General features: G+C 27.2%; 1 protein-coding gene across 1 annotated transcript; it reads left to right on the forward strand.

The window, feature by feature from the left end:
- Positions 1–1,509: 1,509 nt before the first annotated feature.
- On the forward strand, positions 1,510–17,465 carry LOC107454700 (venom protease). Its single transcript, XM_071183341.1, has 7 exons — positions 1,510–1,720; positions 4,947–5,231; positions 6,629–6,690; positions 9,112–9,221; positions 11,157–11,401; positions 15,655–15,833; positions 17,262–17,465. The coding sequence occupies exons 1-7, from the start codon at positions 1,663–1,665 to the stop codon at positions 17,439–17,441; spliced, it is 1,119 nt and encodes a 372-aa protein (XP_071039442.1). The 5' UTR covers positions 1,510–1,662; the 3' UTR covers positions 17,442–17,465.
- Positions 17,466–22,067: the final 4,602 nt, after the last annotated feature.

The raw sequence follows: 22,067 nt of genomic DNA on the forward strand, positions 1-22,067 counted from the left end.
ATATTTCTGAAAATAAATTAAAAGGATGGACATAAATTAGCATAATAGGCAAGTAGGCAATTAATGTATTTTTTTTTTTTTGCAAATTCATCTATATTCTTATTACTTTTTTAGTAATTTTCCTCCCTATTTTACGCCTTTAAAATCCTAATATTCCTAATATTTATAAATTTCAGTAATGGATATATTTAAATTAAACATTTATAGCAAGAAGATTCATAATTTCTTAACAATATTTATTTAATATAATTCTTAAAATAATAAAGTTATTTATAAAAATGATTTTTTTTTCATTTGTTTTCAAATTAATAACATTTAGATGTGTGTTTAAAAGCACAGATAAATGTGTAATAAATAAATTAAAAATAAAAGATTATTTGATGATAGAATTTCTTTACACCTATTTTTATATCATTATAAAATGATTTTTTAAATTTGAATTATTCAGTTTTTATCACCTAAATCGCTCCATTATTTTTTGATCTAAATTTTAAAATTATGTATATATATGTCATTAATGAACTAATAATTCGAAAATACTCTTGAATATAAATTCTTCCTCTTTGGAAATAATTGGGGTTAGTTTATGGTGCTGCTATCTAACAACAAACATGTGAACTAAAATTTTATAAAGCAATAAATTTATTTTAACTTATTCGTCATTATATCTTATTTGATATAGCTTAATTGTTTAATGGCGATTAAGTAGAAATATTGATCGATATAGCAGACGTTGTTAATCTAATAGATCATGATATGGTGTTAAGATTTTGTTTACCAATAGGTGTAACCTGACTTAATATACATTATTTTTAATGAACCATTATACTCTTAATGTGAAAAAGACTGTTAATTATTTCCCAAAAGTGGCGAGAAGCTACAGTCACATAGTTTTTTTCTATAATAAGTAGACAAGGTTGCAAAACATGAGCAAAAAAGTAAAATATAATTGAAATGAATATAATGTTGAAGTGCTGCCATCTATAAATAGGACTTGAGTATAAAAACTTTACTAAATAAAGGCTGCAGCTTTAATACTAAATAAAGGCTGTCGCTCTATTTAGCCAAAAGAAAGAATTTTTTTTTAAAGAAATTAAATGAGTTTAAAGACTTATATTACCGTGTTTGTTGATCGTATAGTGGTTAGTACATAGCGCGGTGGCCGCAATAACCCAGGTTCGAATCCAGGACACGGCAATATTTTTTAAATAACCAAACAAGCCCTTACTTTCCTTCTTTTTATTTACTCTCACTTCTTTGGCAGATTACAATTAAAATAGAATAAAATTTGAGGAGGAGTGTTTTTTTGTTCATCTTTTCCAGAAATTAAATGTGAGTAATCAATTTCATGAATATAGTTTAATTAATTTTTAAAAAATAAATTTTGTTCTCCCCTTCTGTTTCTTTCCTTTCCAATAAAACCAATTTTTGACATACATTTTATTTGTAATTTAGTCTACATAGTTAAATATACAATATTTTTTCACCCCTTCCCTTTCATTTATATAGCTTCTTAATGGAGAAGATTATAAATATTTCTGAAGCAGGAAAAAGGATGCTTCGCTTCTCCGAAATTATAGGAAATCCTTTACAGGGAGAACAGAGACTCAATTCATCATTGAGTACTTAATGTAAAAAAGAATATAGTTACTTTTATTTTCAATGAAATTATTTGTTACTTTAATTGTTTCAGAAGTAGTAGTTGGTGTATTTTCAGGAAGTAAGTGGTTATGTTTTTTAGTTCTTTCGAAGTAAAGTAAAATATATTTGATGCTGTTTATTCGTTCATAATTTTATTAAATATTAGTTTTTTAATTCTGGTATTTGAGATATATTTTGTCCTGTTTTTTTTATATAAATCTTTTCTTTTTTTAAGTAATTCTGTCTTTTTTATTGCCTTTTTAAAAGGAGAAAAATTAAAGCCTCATTATTTAATAATTTTATAATTTAAAATTAAAAGTTTTGATACAATAGTTTGTTCATATATTATGATTAGTTTTTTTCTCTACTTAACATTAAAACTTGCAATGAAGCTTTGAGTATATAGCCTTTTACTTTCTTCTTTTTTTTCTTCGGATTTTGAAATTAATTATATTTTATAATTTTTCGAATGTAAAAATTTGATTATTTATTTGTGAAAAATTTGTTACGTATCTCATTACGCAATTTATTTTCGTAATAATAACGACACATAGTAACAAAGATTTAGACAAAAAATCAAAAGATAAATTTTAATTTATAAACACCAAAAACTAAGTAATTAATTTGATAAACTAAACAGTGGTGCGCGTTGGCGACAATAAATTTTATAGGATTAACAGGACGGAACTTTGGGTTATGTTTTAAGTTGTAATAAAGTGAATTTACAAAAACAAATTAAGAACTTGAGTTTTATTATGTTTACGTGACGTTATATTATGTAAGCTGGGTCTAAGCTGCACGTATATAGAACTCATATTAAAATTCAAAGAATATCCATATTTTATATTCTTGTAATATTAAATTTTTATTTCAGTAATATATTTGTCAAATTCTTGTCAAAAGAGAGGTCATAAATGTTTACATATATATACATCTGAAGCTATAAACGTTAAAATACATATATATATATATATATATATACATATCTCACGAAATATGACAATTCACTGTCCCTTGCTCCAAGATCTAATACTATAATACTAAAATAACTTTTCTTTAAAAAAATTAATAAATAGCATTGCTGTTAGCCTTTTAAAATGACTTTGCACTAGCATTGACTGTTTTGTATAGTTAAAAAATTTAAATGAACTTCAAAATGTCATTTTCCTGGTATGTCCCAAACAATGTTTCCTATAATAACTAGCTTCAAAACTTCCCATAAACTTTTCAATTTCAATTTTCTTTTTAATCTCAACCAGTGTAAGCATTTCTAGAATACACGCAGAGGATATTTTTTACAAAATCTTCGCTTAAAATAATTTTTTCTGTCAATAATTTGTTCATCCCAAGAAAATTTGTCATTTCCTGGCTAATTTTATTTAGAGGCTTATAACCAAAATAGATAGAGCCAGCAATCAATATCTTATGTTAATAGATTGATTAGACACCCTTCTATATTAACATGTCTTGTTGCATGAATAAAGAACCAATTTTCTGGTTCAAAATCTATTTCAAAAATTTTTTCAAGGTGAGTAGGTTTTTGTGTTGTCATTTTCCTGGCTTCTTGAATTAATATTTAAAAAAAGAAAACAAATATTTTTATAAAATAAATGACTAGTAAACTTTGTCCATCAAAAATGAAGTCTCCCTCCGTGGACAATTAATATAGCTGGTAAATATGCCATGAAGGGCAGCATATGCGAAATCCCTGTAAGACAGCTGCTGGGAAAGGTAACCATTCCATTTTCTAATGTTAACTATCAGTTGTTTCTGTTCTCTTTGGTGTCAGTTTTGGATTGTTGTGTTCAACTGGGGTTTGGCAAAGTTCTCACCATATACTCCGTGGACATCATAAAGAAGGTAAGAGAAAATTATTTTATTTTTGATAGAGGAATTTCAGATTGCAAAAATAGTATATTGAATAAAAAGAACTGCCCCATTTTTGCAACTTTAAAATTAAAAATCAGTAAAATTCTAGAACTTTTGTCTCCTCCGTGGACATAACAAGTCCACGGAGGAGAAGACACAGTCAATGGAAGAGACAATGCGTTAGATAACCATAATACAATTTTAATAATTAAAAAACTATTTTCTCTTAATTGATATTTTTAAAATTGAACAAATATGTTAATTTGTTTGTATTTTTAAACAAGAACAATTAAGTTTAACTTTTTCTTATATGAGAAGTAAATATTGGCAATTTTTCTAAATAATTTCCGTGATGTTTAACATATTTTTTCTTTTCAAATTTTAGGAAAAAAATGGTAAAACCAAAATGTAAAAAAAGAAAGCAATCAAATGTTCAAATGTGAAAGAGAAGGGAACAGAAAAAACTTAGTATGAGACAAGCTAGACAGAAATTAAAAGAAAACCCTATATTGTTTGAAGAAAGTAAAAAAAAAAAGGAACAAGGAACTTTAAAATCTGTATCAGAAAAAGATTTAACAGGAAAATCGAGATTAAATGTACCTAAATTTCTAGAAATTGATAGAGCAAGCCGTTTTTGCCCAGGGAAAAAAGAAACAATAATAAGAAGAACAGAGAAAAAACAAAAACGTTATTTGGATGACAGTATGTTTAACTTGCATAAAATGTTCATAAAAGAGTACCCTTAACACTCAACTTTCGTGTGGAGTTTGAAATTTTATTTCAATAGTCTTTACATTTTAATTTATTAATATTCAGTAAGATTTGCTTAAAAAATTGTACACTTAGATTAAAAATGGATGTTTCCTTTCATAGCAGCATGATTAATGGGAAGTAGCTCTATCTCTAATAATGAAATATTTTATTATTTACTTATTAATGTTAAACTCATATCAGTTGTACCCAATAATTAAAAAATTAGTCTTCATTGACATTTTATATTTTATAACATAAAATGTCTCCTCCGTTGACTATTACATCTCCTCCGTGGANGCTACATAAATCAAAATGACATAGAAGCGCAACTAGATGAAAATTATAATACCTGAGCGCTTGACGCAACAAATCCTTCAATTCTATAAGTGTTGTATCGCCAAATGCCCAAATTAACAATTGCAATTTCAAATTAATATTGAAATGTACAGGTTCAGAATTTTCTACAGTGAAAAGTTTTCGAAACTTCAGTATTCAAAAAAGTATACATAAGCTAGACGTTAAGAACGTATCCAATGAGCGAGCATAGCGAGCATTGGATTGCGAAGCAATCCGAAATGAACTGCGAAAGCAGTTTCGGGGTTGGCGAGCGCCAGCGAGTAGGGGGCGAAGCTTCCTAGTATATTATAAAGCACACACTCTATTATAATTTCTTTTCTATATAGGAGCTTTACTTTGGAACAGTGGTTCGGAAAAAAGGCATGATCAAGGTGAAATGCAGCTGTGCAAAAGAGACACCACGTGCTTAGCTTGGTATAGATGCCCGCCATCAAGATTGCCTAGAGAACAATTTCATTTATCCTGTTTTTATGAAGGTTATTCTAAATGGGATATGGGTGTCTGCTGTGTTAATCCGAGAAAAGGTCCAAACACGAAAATAGATATCTCTCCAAATACAACACCTTCAACGACAACTTCAACTATGGTGATACCAATCAAACTAATACAAGGTAAAGCGTAATTGAAGTATTTTGAATTGTACGTATGAGCCACTAGAGCCAATTGAAGTATTTAAATTTGTAGTTTCACACATTGGTAAAACCTCATTTAAAATATATTATTATTATAACTTTGAAAATGCAATGGTTAATGAGGACAATATTTTAAAGATATTTATCTCTTACATTTAACTGAAATCAAGGGGCCTTCATAGAGGACTTTCTTCTGGGAATTACCAGCATTTGTGTTACGGGGAGCGGAAAACCGCGAAAAGCCCTTTTACTCGACGATAAGGAAATTCAAATCCTTGATCTACCTATCTTTGGGTAAACTTAGCTATACACGGTAAAAATTTAGTGTGTCTTAACATCAAAAATGGTTGTATTATTTTAGCACCAAAGTTAGTTATTTGTGTAATCGAACGCCAAGGATAATTATTGGTGTAATCAAACACTAAGGACAGTTCTTAGTTTAATGAAACAGTAGAAATAGTTTTGTTTACTAAATGTAATGTAGTTGCCACCATATTTTGTGTTCAGTAACACTTAAATTTAGAATCACTTTTAATACAAACGTTTAACTTTTTCATGTTTTATATTAAAAGATGTGGATAGCATAATTTTATACAAATTTTTAAAAAAAATGTACGAACAGCACGTGAGAGTATTAAGACACATTTGAACTAGGCTTAATGGAAGATAATTGGATAGAAACTAAATGTTATAAATTCTTCTAATACAAATTATATCTTAGAGTTTACATATATATATATATATGAAAACGGTATTACCTTTATTACGCAACTGAGAAAACAGAAACCTTTTGTCATAACGAACTTCTGTAGTATGTATAGAACTGCACAAAATGGCTACTAACTCACACTATCTCGTGCTCAATTATAAATACTGTACCGTTAATGTCTGACGATTTCGTTATAAAAGCAAAAGTTGGGATTTTCGCAAGGGAAATTTAATTTATGAATGGAGTGAATGCCTACGAGTTTGGTGTAATCATTCACCCGTATTGGCGATTAGATTTAATTGTATAAATTATTATGTATATGATTGCTTGATTTCGCGTTCTTTTGAAATAAATTGTTCATTTACACATATTTCGGAGTTCTGCAACACAAAATTTGGAAGAGTGTGGGCAATACAGTTTATACAGAATGTTGGTACGAGTCAATTTCACTAAGCACTGGTAGTAACATGAGACGAGACGGGCTTTGTTGATGCTAGTCGAAAACGCGTTGAATATGTATTGATCAGTATCTCCTGGATTGAGACCTGGGTCTCCTCATTGGAAGGCTCAGTATAAAAGGGATTAACGACAGATATAAAAAAAATATGCATTCTTACTTTTTTTTAATTATAAAATATGCTTACATAACAATTTTTAAACTTTTCAGAGTGTGGGAAATCTTATGCAACTCCAGGGTCAAAAGAAAGACCAGGAAATTGGCCTTGGATGGTAAGATCCTTCTGAACATATGATTGAAAAATATGAAAAATGTAATAATAAAATAACAGTAGCGTGAATGTGAGAAGTTTAGACGGAGAAAAATTGAACTAATAACAGAGACAGATATAGACTGGGCAAATTATACAGAGAAAAACTGGTCGTATATTAATAATTTTATATTATAGTTAGTAGTACTACATCACCTTTACTGTTAAAAAAGCGATCTAACTTTATTAAGTCTAAAATTGGTTTTTTAATCTAATGATGCATTTTACTACGCATTTACGAAGAACTGAATTTTGAAGTGAGTGAAAAAAAACAACAACCTTGAATAACTATTGAACTAATGTACGAATTTTCACCTACTAAGAATCTACTTTTCTCGTATTTTACTTATTAAGAAATAAATTTTAAAGTGTGTGAAAGAAAAACAGAAAACCTTGAATAAATTTTGAACCAGTGCTCCGATTTTCACTTGCTAAGACTCAATTTTAATAGTTCGAGAGCTTCACCTTTATGCTAGGTAATTAGTACAGACTATTTACTAATTTAAAAGTACTTTCAGACAAAGTGCTGAAATAAGCATACTCTTTTTTCCCCAACGGATTGGGATTTTTGACTTTAAAAATAGACAGGTGGAGAAGCAATCTAAAAAATGAGGTCCCAATAATTTGGCTAGTAGAGTGGTAATGCGACCATTAATGCGAATTATACTTTTGACCCATTAATGCGAATTATACTTTTGGTGTGTTTTGCCTTATGTCGAGAACTTTTTAAACGAATCGAAACATTTTTGCACTTAATTATAAAATATTCTATCCAAAGATAAAGAAAAAAATATTAATTAATAAATATTATAAATAAATATCATATTAGTAACATTATATTTGATTTAACAATATTCAAAAGAAATTTTGACTTGTTAGGTATGTTAATTTTTACATAATATTTAAATGGCAAAATGAAATTCGAGCTCATTCGGTTAAATAGTTTTTGAGTTATCAAATTTCTAAACTTTTCATATTTCGTATTTTGTCATTTAAAATTATATTCTTTAAAATATGTATACCATACAGTTCAAAGTTTTTTCGACTGTTAATAAAAAATAGTAAAAAGTATTGAAAATTAGTTTTTGCTCAATTTATCTTTAGATAAACGAATTTTACAACAAGTTACCGTTTTTCTGGTACATTGTACAGTGTTCAAGAAAATAAACAGACCACCCGAATGACTTTTGATATAATTATCGGATTTTTAGATTCTTGGAATCAATCTTAATGGGTTGGAAAGGTTCCCCACAAATATGCTAATTAATTAGTGCAGACGATATTGTAAGTTACGAAATAATACACAAAGCATACTTCTCTCTGAATAATTATACCTTATTTTCGACGGATTCAAATTTCTGAAACCCAACTTTATTTGCGTGTTTCTCCATACTTTTTAAGCGAGTTGAAAAAATTTTACACACAATTATAAAATTCGTCTATACAAAGATAATTCCTAGCAAAAAATAACTTTTAGTAAATATATATTATTTTTTTTAAATATTTTACTTAATAATAGTCGAAAAAATTTTGAATTGTAAGGTATAAAAATTTTTTCTTCATTTTAAAGAATGTAGTTTTACCTGGCAAAATACAAAATGTGAAGTAAATTTTAGGTGTAGTTTCAGAGAAATTGAATTTTAGAAATACGAATTTTTTAAAATTCGAGTTTTCTTCTGTTCGAACAATTTTGATCAAATTTTGTGATGTGTCTTGCAAAATTGCATTCTTTGAAATGATATAAAAAATTGTATGCAATTCAAAATTTCAACAATTCTCAATTTTCCGACTACTGTTAAACAAAATAATAATAAATAAATGTTAAAAATTATTTTTACATGGCATTATCGTTGGATAAATGAATTTTATAACTGTGAGTAAAAAGCTCTAGAGTCGCTTAAAAATTTCTCGAGATATGCAGAAATACGCAAAAAGTGTCATTAACTTTCAGAAATCCAAACTCTGGACAGCTTTCCAGACAAAACTATAGGACTATATTTTCGGAATTACGGCTACCCCGTATATTTTGAAGGTCAGAAATCCGAATCTGTCTAAAAAAATCTATGTTTATTTAGAGAAAGTATGTTTTTGTGATTGATTTCGTAACTTAAAATATCTCATCCACTAATTATTAGCATATTCGAAGTCTCCCTTTAAGCACTCAAGATTGTGTCCTAGATCTTGAAGATTCGTTTATTAGATCAAATGTTATTTAGCGTGGTTCGTTTATCATTTTGCACACTGTACATTCAAAATGTTACAGTTTTTGAATCGTTGAAGTATGTTAAAGAGTTTGTAAAGTTTACTTTATTTTTTAGTCTTTATCAGTATGAATTTTTTAGCTGCATTTATATAGCATTTTAAGTTTTACATGTAATTGCAGGTTGCAATCAGAAAAGCTCAAAGAAATGGAACTGAAATTTATTGGTGCAACGGTTTTCTAATCGACGACAGTCACATTCTCACTGCAGCTCACTGTTTTCACGATAGAAAGTATAAATAGTTTTATTGGTTGAATTAGTTGAGTTTGACTTTAAAGTTTACTTTGTTTAAATTGATGGATGTTTGAATTACATTCAGGATAAGTAATTATTAACCCTTTGACGCGTATGGAACACCGGTGTCCTTTTTATATATATTTATTCTGACACTCTAATTATAAGCAAAAATATATTATTTAATTATAAAAGAACTCTCTAATAGTTACTAAAAAATATGTCAGATTTTCGGAATTTTTTTTTGGAGCTGAAATATAAAATCGGAAAAAAGTACCTTGAATTTTTTTTCTTCATTCATATTCTGAAATTGATCAATAATTGATTTTTAAAATTAAGGAAATTTGCATGATGAATGACTGTTTCTTTTAGATCTAAATAACTACAAAAAGGGCAAATTTGAAAAATTATTGTTTGGAAGATTTTACCTTTAACGCAGAAAAAGACACAGGTGTTTCATGCTGTATTTTATAAGCATAAAATATTAAAATGCTGAATATAATATTTTTAATTTATTTTGACATAATCTAGTACAAAAAAAAAGAAAAAAGTATGAAAAATATGTTCAATAGAAATTTTGCGTCAAAGAGTTAAATTCGAGGAACAGAAGTTCTTATCATGCATTGCTAACTCTCCAGACTTTTTATCGCCGCGGACCGGTCAACGTTTGATAATTTTTCTGCACCTCTCTGAGGGTTGGGCAGACGTTGTCTGTTTATATTTTAGATGACTTAGATTTCATAATTTTAATGCGATTGCATTTAAACGTGCCTTCAGAATAGAATACAGTTACATTCACGGTATGGTACGGCTTTAGGTGACGGCTATCAGCTCACATCAGTTTACCTCTCGTCCATAGAAAGTCGCACAAACCCGAGAGATACAGTACACCACAGAAAAAAAATGAAAATAATTTAATGTTCTTTTGCGGCCCTTTACCATTTGGTTTATAGGCCGGTACCGGCCCGCCGTCAGGGTTATTCACTGATGTATTGCATTAAAAAGCTTCTCTTATTATTATCTTTTTCTTTACATTAAACGTTTCGAACTTTAAAGAAGAGAATTTTTAGAAAAAAAAATAACACCACCACTATTCACTTTGCTAACCAACTCTCATGATTACTGCAATCAACTTTTTCTCTCAACAATAAACAAATTGTTCTATCTAAATTAGCATATATTGAATTGAAAGATTTCAAAATGCTTTATTGTATTCACGCAGATTTGATTTTGATTTTACAGATAGGAATGAAATTTAAACCTAATTCTTTTTGCACCGTTATCATTGCAACTTTTACAATTTTGCTTTTTAAAATTTCCACTGATTATTTGAGCATGCACTACAACTTTAACTTCGAATAGTTTTAACCAATGTACGTTGACTAAGGTATTGTACTTATGTAGATTATTTTGTGTCATCAAATCTTGTTAATTACATTAAAATTTATTTTTATTAAGTTTCACAAATTTTAATAAAATTTTAATACTGTCTCACATTTTTGCATCTTCATAGCAACCGTCATCAAGCAATTGTTAAAAAATCTCGGTACATCTATTTTTTCTATTTAGAAAAAGAAATGTAAAAAAAGTAGTTTTTCTTACTTGCAGTCTCCTTGTTTAAGCTCTTCATTTTTCATCCGATTTTATAAATAGTAAGCATATTGCTAGATATTACATATTACTAATGAAATTTTCGATGCACGTAGTCCTTTATCTATAAAGGTTCAGGTTACAGAGCTGTATATCGATTAATTTTTGAGTTGTTATTTTAACAAGCAAAAGTTAGATGGAAAGGATATCATACATACTATGTTGAGGATACGCTAGTGAGTGGAATATTTATTGTTTATTTAGTTCTGAAAAGGAATAAAATCTACTATCAATGTTTTACTGTAAATCGAACCTGAATAAAACAAGATTATTTCATTCGTAGCGTGACGCTTTATTCTCTGAGAATTGGAAGTAATGATCAAAGGCTGGGAGACGTTTATCATATGAAGAGATTACTGACGCCGGAAAGTTACCAACTAAATCGTTTTTACAGTGACATAGCTTTAGTTACTTTGGATAGACCAGTCACTACAAAGAATGTCATGCCCATATGTCTACCATTTTCTATTTTCAAGAATTTTACAAGTCCAAAGGCAACTATTGCTGGTTGGGCCATGGAAAGTCCAAGTAAATTTTGTTGTTGTTGTTGTTTTAATTCTTTCTTTTCAATTACGATGCTATATATGTATTGTTAAACAATGTAAGAAAGATTATTTGTTTATGTGAAATTAGAATGTAACTAAGACTTCTTTCTACGCCAAAATTTCATCATTTAATATGTTTGTAGAAAAATAGGAAATTAGCATTCAAAATCCAACAAGTAAATAATAATGCCCATATTTCTTTTTTGAATTGACATGAATGTTGAAGTAAGCTAATATTTTTGAACTAAAGATTGCGTTTCACAGTAAAACTAGAAACAGACTAACTCTTAAGTCTTGAGTTAAAATTATAATCTGCTATAGTTTGCATTCATCATTTCCAAAGTATGTTGAATACAATAAATAATTCTGGATGCATCATCAGACTTTTGTAAGAAACTGAATAAGATTCCTTTTCAGTTTTTTAGTATAGTTTTACTTGTTGAATGATTAGATTGTTTGAAGTTCTGGACTTGAAATGTTGTATAGTAGTTTCTATGGTCATGCTGTTCTTTATCTACTCTGTTTATTTGATATCAATCAAGAATTTGTTGTTTGCGCACGCAGCAGGTGCACGTTAAATGTTTTGCACTTATTGGACTGTGTTGAGTGTTAATAAATTCATTATACCCACACAAATACAAAAAAAAAACATTAATGAAAGTGAATTGGATATTTATATTGAAAATTAGCCCAGAAATCATATTAATCAGGACTGCTACTTTACTCTCGTTATCTCCAAAACAATAACTCCTTACAAGGCTTATCTCTGGCAATCAAAGGTCCCGATTTCAATAATTTTTATTTGAAAGAGTTAATACGAGTTTGGAAGAATCAGTAACTTATACACTCTTTTAAACTTGTGGTTCAATTAAGTCAGTGTAGTAAATTGTTGCTCAGGGTATCTAAAATCCAGGAAGAATTAAAAATATAGCGTGTTCATATATTTTTGTGTATTTTAAGGTGTCTTGTAAATTATGACTATTAATTAAAAATTAACAAAAAAAATTAAAATTAAAAATTAAAATTAACTTTAAAAGAATTAAAATTAAAAATTAACAAAAAAAAATTAAAATTAAAAATTAAAATTCAATTTAAAAAAATTAAAATTAAAAATTAACAAAAAAGAAACTAAAATTAAAAATTAACAGAAAAAATTAAAATAAAAAATTAAAATTAAATTTAGAAAAATTAAAATTAAAAATTAACAAAAAAAATTAAAATTAAAATTGAAAAAATTAAAATTAAAAATTAAAATTGAAAAAATTAAAATTAAAAATTAAAATTAAAATTAAAATTAAAAATTAACAAAATAAAAAAAATTCATTAATTGGTTTTAACTTTATGTACAGTGCGCAAAAAAAGGAAAAGTAAATCGAATCATTTTGAATAACTTTTGATCGGTAAGACGCAACAGCGTACTTTCTCTGAACCAATGAACATACCGTTTTTTTTTATAGATTTGTATTTCTGATTTCTAAGATATAATGGTGGTGGCAATCTGGAAAATATGGTCCCACTAGTTTGGTCAAGGGAATGGTTCAAAGTTCGAACCTTTAATGCTAACTTTATTTGCGTATATTTCTCCACACTTCAAAGCGAATTAAAAAAATTTTGCACACATTTATAAATTAGTTTATCCAAAGATAATTTCATGCAAAAATTAACTTTCGGTAAACATTTGTTATTATTTATTATTTTATTTAATAATAGTCGAAAACATTTCTGATTGTAACGTATACAGTTTTTGATATCATTTAAAAGAGTGCAAATTTACACGGTGAAATACGAAACTTGAGCGAAATCGGTCAAATAGTTCTTGAAAAATCGAGTTTTAAAATATGAGTTTTTAAAAATTTGATTTCTCATGAACTATTCGACTAATTTTTTTCAAGTTTTGTATTTTGCCATGTAAAATTACAATTTTTAAGATCATGTAAAAATTTTAGACCTTACAATTTCTTACACTAGTCCATTTCTACACTATTATTAAATATAATGTGATTTTTATTTACTAAATATTTCTTAAAAGTCATTTTTTGCATGAAATTCTTTTTGGATAAAGGAATTTTATAATTGCATGCAAAAAATTTTCAATTCGCTTAAAATGTTCTCGAACTATGATAAAATACACAAAAAATAAAATTTACATTAAGTTGTTCAAACTATGAATGTCTCTCTTGACCGAACTATTAGGGCCATATTTCCCAGATTGCCGGGATCTAAAATCCAATTCCGTTGGAAAAAGGTACGCCTCTTCAAAGTATTCCTTTTTTGTACTTGATTTCAAAATTTAAAATATTCTTATATTAGCATATTTTAATTAATAAATTTCAAAATAGAATTGAATTAATTAGCATATTTCAGATCACCCTTTTGAACCTTTAAGATTGAGTTCTAGAACGTGAAGATCCCATCATTAGATCAAGGGCTAATCAGGGGGGTCCGTTTTTTTATTATTTTGCGTGCTGCACATCTGATTTTAAGTACAAGTAGTGAATTTTATATTTAAACATAAAAAATGCCTTGTAGCGTTCCAATTGAAAAAATTTTGTTCAATTTATAAGGTACTTCATCATCAAATTATCTTCGGGAGCAGCATGGATTACCCATCATTTCCAACAAGCTATGTAATTCAATCTACAAAAAGAGAATAGCAGCTCCTTTCGACAAAAATTTTCCGTTAGGAATTACTCCTGATTTCATCTGTGCAGGTTCACCCGATGGAGGAAAAAGAAATTGTGGAGTGAGTTTTTTTCATATTTTGTTAACTAAAGAAAAATTATTATGTATTTTAAAATTACTAGAAAAATAAACCCATTAAACCAAACCAAATTACCCATCATTTCTAACAAGCTATATTATTNCACTGTAAAATTAAAATTGAAAAAATTAAAATTAAAAATTAAAATTGAAAAAATTAAAATTAAAAATTAAAATTAAAATTAAAATTAAAAATTAACAAAATAAAAAAAATTCATTAATTGGTTTTAACTTTATGTACAGTGCGCAAAAAAAGGAAAAGTAAATCGAATCATTTTGAATAACTTTTGATCGGTAAGACGCAACAGCGTACTTTCTCTGAACCAATGAACATACCGTTTTTTTTTATAGATTTGTATTTCTGATTTCTAAGATATAATGGTGGTGGCAATCTGGAAAATATGGTCCCACTAGTTTGGTCAAGGGAATGGTTCAAAGTTCGAACCTTTAATGCTAACTTTATTTGCGTATATTTCTCCACACTTCAAAGCGAATTAAAAAAATTTTGCACACATTTATAAATTAGTTTATCCAAAGATAATTTCATGCAAAAATTAACTTTCGGTAAACATTTGTTATTATTTATTATTTTATTTAATAATAGTCGAAAACATTTCTGATTGTAACGTATACAGTTTTTGATGTCATTTAAAAGAGTGCAAATTTACACGGTGAAATACGAAACTTGAGCGAAATTGGTCAAATAGTTCTAAAAAATCGAGTTTTAAAATATGAGTTTTTAAAAATTTGATTCATCAGGAACTATTCGACTGATTTTTTTCAAGGTTTATATTTTGCCATGTAAAATTACAATTCTTAAAATCATGTAAAAATTTTATACCTTACAATTTTTTACACTATTCCATTTCTACACTATTATTAAATAAAATATGATTTTTATTTACTAAATATTTCCTAAAAGTTATTTCTTGCATGAAATTCTTTTTGGATAAAGGAATTTTATAATTGTATGCAAAAAATGTTCAATTCGCTTAAAATGTTCTCGAAATATGAAAAAATACACAAAAAATAAAATTTACATTAAGTTGTTCAAACTATGGATGTCTCTCATGACCGAACTATTAGGACCATATTTCCCAGATTGCGGCAGCACCCCATATTTTGGGGATCTAAAATCCAATTCCGTTGGAAAAAGGTACGCCTTTTGAAAGAATTCCTTTTTTCTATTTGATTTCCTAAGTTAAAATATTCTTATATTAGCATATTTTAATTAATAAATTTCAAAATAGAATTGAATTAATTAGAATATTTCAGATCACCCTTTTGAACTTTTAAGATTAAGTTCTGGAACGTGAAGATCCCATCATTAGATCAAGGGCTAATCAGGGGGGTCCGTTTTTTTAAAATTTTGCATGCTGCACATTTGATTTTAAGTACAAGTAGTGAATTTTATATTTAAACATAAAAATTGCCTTGTAACGTTCCAATTAAAATTTTTTTTTTTCAATTTATAAGGTACTTCATCATCAAATTATCTTCGGGAGCAGCATGGATTACCCATCATTTCCAACAAGCTATGTAATTCAATCTACAAAAAGAGAATAGCAGCTCCTTTCGACAAAAATTTTCCGTTAGGAATTACTCCTGATTTCATCTGTGCAGGTTCACCCGATGGAGGAAAAAGAAATTGTGGAGTGAGTTTTTTTCATATTTTGTTAACTAAAGAAAAATTATTATGTATTTTAAAATTACTAGAAAAATAAACCCATTAAACCAAACCAAATTACCCATCATTTCTAACAAGCTATATTATTCAATCTACAAAAAGAGAATAGCAGCTTCGATAGCACATTTTCGTTATAAATTACTCCTGATTTTATCCGTGCAGGTTTACCCGAAGGAGGAGAAATAAATTGTGGAATGAATTTCTTTCATATTTTGTTAACTAATTAAAAATTATTATGAGTTTTAAAATTACTAGAAAAATAAACGCATTAAAACCCATTAAACCAAACCAAATTACCCATCATTTCTAACAAGCTATATTATTCAATCTACAAAAAGAGAATAGCAGCTTCGATAGCACATTTCCGTTACGAATTACTCCAGATTTTATCCGTGCAGGTTTACCCGAAGGCGGACATGGAAATTGTGGAGTGAGTTTCTTTCATATTTTGTTAACTAATGAAAAATTATTATGCGTTATTAAAATTACTAGAAAAATAAACCCATTAAACCTAATCACCCAACATTTCTAACAAGCTATGTTATTCAATCGACAAAAAGAGAATAGCAGCATCGATAACACATTTCCGTTACGAATTACTCTTGATTTTATCCGCGCAGGTTTACCCGAAGGAGGAGATGGAAATTGTGGAGTGAGTTTCTTTCATATTTCGTTAACTAATGAGAAATTATTATGCCTTTTTAAAAAGCACTGGAGAAATAAATTTTTCATTTTTTATGTCTTTTTCACGGTATATTCCTTAACAGCAGGTAAAGAAACAGAGAGAAGTTATATTCTCATGACATAGTAAGTGGCCATGAAGAGAAAAGGCCATTACTTAAATGCTATAAGCGAATGCAAAAGATGCCGTTCAAGTTGTTAATCGAAAAAAAAGTTGGTTTGGGCTCTGGCGAAGGATTAAATGATAATTATATTGATATTTTTATTTTATAGTAAATTATGAATTAAACTTAATTGTTGTGTGCATGGTAATTTTTCTTTACAACAAAGAAATAAAAATGTATTACATAGAGCTGTTTAGTTTGGTCATTAGCAAATAGATAGCAGCGCAATATATTTACGTTATTGTATTTAAAATGACATTGTGACGATTGAAACATTGACACTGTGACGATAAAATGACGATTTGCTTAAGACAAATTTTAGGAATGTAAAAAAAAAAAATTCGTTAGTGGTTTCAGAAAGTCAGCATTTATAAATTTTATGGAGTTTCAAGAGTTTCAACTTTTTAAAAAACCACGCTTTTTGGACAATCTGAAATTATTTTTTATTTTTATAATGCTAAAATTTACAATTCTATGTTTTTGTTATATCTCTTTCAATCATTTGTAATGTGTAAGTTATTTTAATGAATAGTAATGATTTTTTTTTGCAGGCTGCATCAGGTGGACCATTGATGATTTATAAAGGCAGTCGATGGTATGCTATAGGGATATTAATATTCGGCGTTGAAAGATGTGACAAATTTCCCAAAGGATACACAAGAATATCCTCATATAAAGATTTTATACAAAATAATTTAAGAGAGCATAATTCCAATTACTTTCAATACTAAAACAAATAAAATTGTTGAAATTACCTTTTTTTGCCGTCTTTTTATGATTCTGTTAAATTTAGTTAAGATCGTTAAAAACATTTGATTAAAAACTAATATATATANTAATCTGAGTTAAAACGAAATATTGAAATTTCGATATGTATATATATATATATATTTCAATTTTTTTTAATTATCTTTTTAATTTGCATTTTATTTAAATAATTTCATATAATCGACCGAAATAATCAATAAATAATAAATTATAGGACGGATAAAAACATAATTACAGATTGAAAAATTAGTTAAAATAAACTTACGAACCCCAGTGAACTTTCCACGAAACCTTACGGTTCCGCGAACACTATTTGGAAACCATTGGTTTATTTAATCTTTTAATTAAGGCAGTGCTTAGTAATTAAGAAGTGAAGAAAAATCTGAATCATGATTTGGAAATTCTATTTCAATTTAAGGTATGAAAAAAATCATCGAAAAAAAATATTCAACATTATTAGTAATTGTAAAATTCACAATTCTTAATGCTCTTAAGAGATTCCTATTCTGATATTTATTTTCATGTCTATCAGCACAGAAAATGGTACATTTATGTCTTATTCAGTGTTCTGTAATTTATTATAATTTTTTTTGAAGTGCATATATTTAAAAAGAAAATAATTTCCCCGTACTTGTGATTTTTAAGAAAATTTAAACTTTATTTTCATTTTTATTAAATTAGGTATGCTTTAGTATATCTTGTTTATGTGAATTATCTAGACTGTATATCGTAATAATAAACAAAGCCGAATCACTTTTAAACTCAATATAAAGCAAGATATTTGTTTTAAAGCTTTCAAAACAAAATAAATCAGCCGCTTTGCAAAATTTTTCTTCTTTTTTCCTATTTTAAACCACACTTCAAAAAATTGTAAAATGGATCAAGGCTATATGAATGATTTTTACTTTGACAGTTAATTTGCATTAAATACAATTCAAATTCTGGAATATAATATTGAATAATAGTCACTCAAGTTAGCCTTCGTGGCCTTGTTGAACCCATAATATATCCCCTCCCTACCTTAGTCAATAAATAAATAAATTTAGATAAACGCAAGTAGTCGTTCACCTTCGAAAAACTCCAAGCCCTGCATTTGGAACAAGATGAAATAAATACGGAATGTCCTTTTGATATTGGTCTACGTATGGTAGTCTCATCTGCGGTCGAGGTTACTCACCTTTTAAAATAAAAAAGAAAATGCTTGTGATGTACTAACCTAAGGCCTAACGGGATTATGCTTACTTATTTATCCAATCTTCAAGCTTTCTCTGGGGCGATTTCACTTATTTTATTTATTTTTTCTTTTGCTATTTAGCTTTCATACAGAGAGATTTTTTTCTTTAAATACTTACGATCATACTCCAATTTTATGGGCTTCACTTTTTCAATTATTTTGAGGATTTAGTTTTTTTGAGTTAATAACAATGAACATATTTTAGCGATTTCTTAATGGATTTAGCTAAAAATGATGTGTTTTTTAAGTAATTTTCTTTTTTCTTTTTAAATGTTTCTTGTTTGTGTTTTAAAGCTTTTTAAAAATGGTGAGATTATTGCATTAGGATTACAACGATAAGGATATCATTTGGTAATAAATAAGAAACGCCATTAAATAATGATTGAGTAATATAATTTCGTAATAAGTTATGGAATTAAATTTGACTATAATCAGATAAGGAATATAAATAAGATTACAAATAAGAATAGAAATAGTTTTATATAATATAATCAAAGTTGCATTATTTTTATATTGCATAATAAATTGCATGACAAGTGAAGTAAATTAAAAATTAATGTCAATCTTTGTTTCTTGTTTAAATTCAAAGCATGAAAGTGATTAAGAATACTTACACTACTAAAAGAGATACGTAATACATATAGTAATAATTACGTACATTAAATAAACTTGCAGATATTTGCCACATTTGTTTTTTGCTTGATTTTTATCTTGGTTAATACTCTAATTGAGAAATAAAAATTTTAAAGGACGCCTATATATTAAGCTTTTATACAAGCTATATTTTTTATGCAACATTTCAGAGTTTTTTTGTTCTCATGTGCAAAAATTTTTAAAGTAAACTTAACAAATTTTATTTTTTTAAAAAATAAACGCCACAAATAAAAGAAAATTTTTTCCAGGACATTGGTTTAAATCATTTTTCAGCATTCAAGTTAAATAAAAAACAAAAAACTTATTAGAATTAAATAAGTTACAACTAATTCTAAATGTTTCCAAAAATCTATTTTTCATTTATCTTGATTTGGCATTTTTTGAAAGGTTTAAAAAAGCAATTAGTGCAAAAATTATGTATATGAGTTAAACTAATTTTTCAAAATTTGTACTTTTATTTTCATAGTTATTGAGCTTGTACCATCTAAAACCATTAATTAAATTTCTGTTTTGTATATATTAATAAATAATCAAATTCTCTTCAATATAGTTTAAAAATTTTCAACACCTTTATTTTTGAATTTTTTCTGAGTTTTATAAAGTAATTTTATACAATTAAAAAAATATATTTTTACATACTTTCATAAATTATTGATATTATTCGCATTTAAAAGAAATCTTAGTTAATGCATAACTTACTATTGTTTAACTCATTTCTACACAAAATTATTAAAAAACTATCAAAATGTGTGAAACTCTTTTGCTCCACTAAATGATGACTACTTCGAAAATTCAATACTATTTTCTTATTTTTTTTATGATTCTTTTAGTTTAAGACTTACTCCCCATTAGATAATTTTAATTAAAGTTAAGCATTTAATACTTTTTATAGCTTGTTAAAAATGTTAATGAATCAATAAAAAATATGTAAGACTTACTTGCAAATTTGATAATTAGAAAGCAGAGAATTGAAGAATGAAATTGAGGAATCATGAAACGGCGTCCCCTAATGAAATATTAACAACTAAATAGTTCCATAGATAGATGACGTTGAACTTCAAATAATCGTGTGCTCTTCAACTAATCGTCGTAATACTCTACTAGTTATGTTAATCAGAAATAATATTAGTGATTAGTTCAATGCCATATGGAAATTCTAAAAGTGGGACTTAAAAGTTCCGTTGGTGCATAAATGATTTTAAAGAATAGAAATTTACATTTCTTGCCTAAATCATATCGATTAATTTATTTGAAAGAAATAGAAAATTATAGGATATACAGAAATATTTCATATTAATTTACTTGAATTAATTCATGTAACTCACATAAAGAAAGTAATTTTTCCAAAAATCTTTCCTTTAAATAATTATGGATGAATAATTTTCAGAAATAAATAAAAACTTGTATAATGGCGTTTGATGTTAAAAAATCGTTTGCCTTTTAAAACCATTTGCCTTTTAAAGTCGTTTTAAGTTTTAAATATTATTTTGTTACACAAAATAAAATTAACGCTAACAACAAGGTTTTAATACAAATATCTAACAAAATATATTGACTTCATAACAATTCAGTTTGTTTTTGAATTAATTAGATTAGTTCTGCACTTCTAAGACTTCTGATCCAGTTCATACTTTTGACAAGTTTTATGACTATCGTCTGCTATCTTGCGTCTTGAAGAGAACGATTACCATTGAATTAAGATTTTATCTACTGGAAAGGAAATTTATTAAAATAACATAAGATACGGATCTTTCTTCCAACTGCTTTTTTTGCTGATATTTAATGTTGCGATTGTCGATGTTTTTCTACTGAGATTTTTTGCACATAAACGCATTCTTATGGATTCCGTCAAATTAAATGGTCCATCTGCAATAGAATAAATTGGTATGTAGCTTTTTAAATACTTAGCGAAGTGTTAGAATTTTAAAATATTCTATTTACTTCTTTGGAATTCACAATTTTTTTTTAATGTTTCATGCCTAATGGAATAAGATCATAAACTGTATACAACCTGCTGCAATGAACTAACTTCATTATGATAAAAGTAGATCTTTAGAACTAGAAAAACTTTTTGCGAAATAAAATGACAGTAGTGTATTTAAGTGCATTTTTTAAATGAAAAATTTCTAAGTGTTTCACTAAAAAAATGAAGAGATAAAAAGAACAAATTACTGATAAAAGAACAATGTTTTTATGATTTATATTCCTGAACAATGGTTTAAATTCCTGACCCACAAAATATGAGGGGTAACCATAATCTGGGAAATATGGTCCCAATAGTTTGGTCAGGAGAGCGATCCAAGGTTAACTTTTTTCCTTTATTTTACTTTTTTTTCTTTAAATTTTACTTATTGGGCATTTTGCCATACCTCGAGAAATTTTTAAGTGAATTGAAGAGTTTTTGCCCATAATTACAAGTATCATTTATCTAAAGATAATTCCATTCAAAATATAACTTTCAATAAAAAATTATCTTTTTTATATTATTTTATTTAATATTAGTCGAAAAGTTTTGAATTGTAGTTATTACAATTTTTTACATGATTTTAAATAATATTATTTTAGGCGGTCAAATACAATATTTGAGTCAAATTGGTTGAATAGTTCCTGAGAAATCAAATTTTTAAAATACGACAGTTTTGAAATTTGATTTCTCAGGAGCCATTTGAACGATTTCACTCATGATTTAATATCATATATA

The sequence above is a fragment of the Parasteatoda tepidariorum genome, chromosome 7 (genome assembly GCF_043381705.1).
Source record: "Parasteatoda tepidariorum isolate YZ-2023 chromosome 7, CAS_Ptep_4.0, whole genome shotgun sequence".
In the NCBI taxonomy this organism is placed as follows: Eukaryota; Metazoa; Arthropoda; class Arachnida; order Araneae; family Theridiidae; genus Parasteatoda; species Parasteatoda tepidariorum.

Bases quoted from the DNA above. Each gene is read 5' to 3' on its own strand.
- LOC107454700 (XM_071183341.1), top strand. From the start codon at position 1,663: ATGAAATTATTTGTTACTTTAATTGTTTCAGAAGTAGTAGTTGGTGTA. The intron at 9,222-11,156 runs GTATAAATAGTT...TTTCATTCGTAG, and splicing joins CACTGTTTTCACGATAGAAA to CGTGACGCTTTATTCTCTGA. The intron at 15,834-17,261 runs GTGAGTTTTTTT...TTTTTTTTGCAG, and splicing joins GAGGAAAAAGAAATTGTGGA to GCTGCATCAGGTGGACCATT.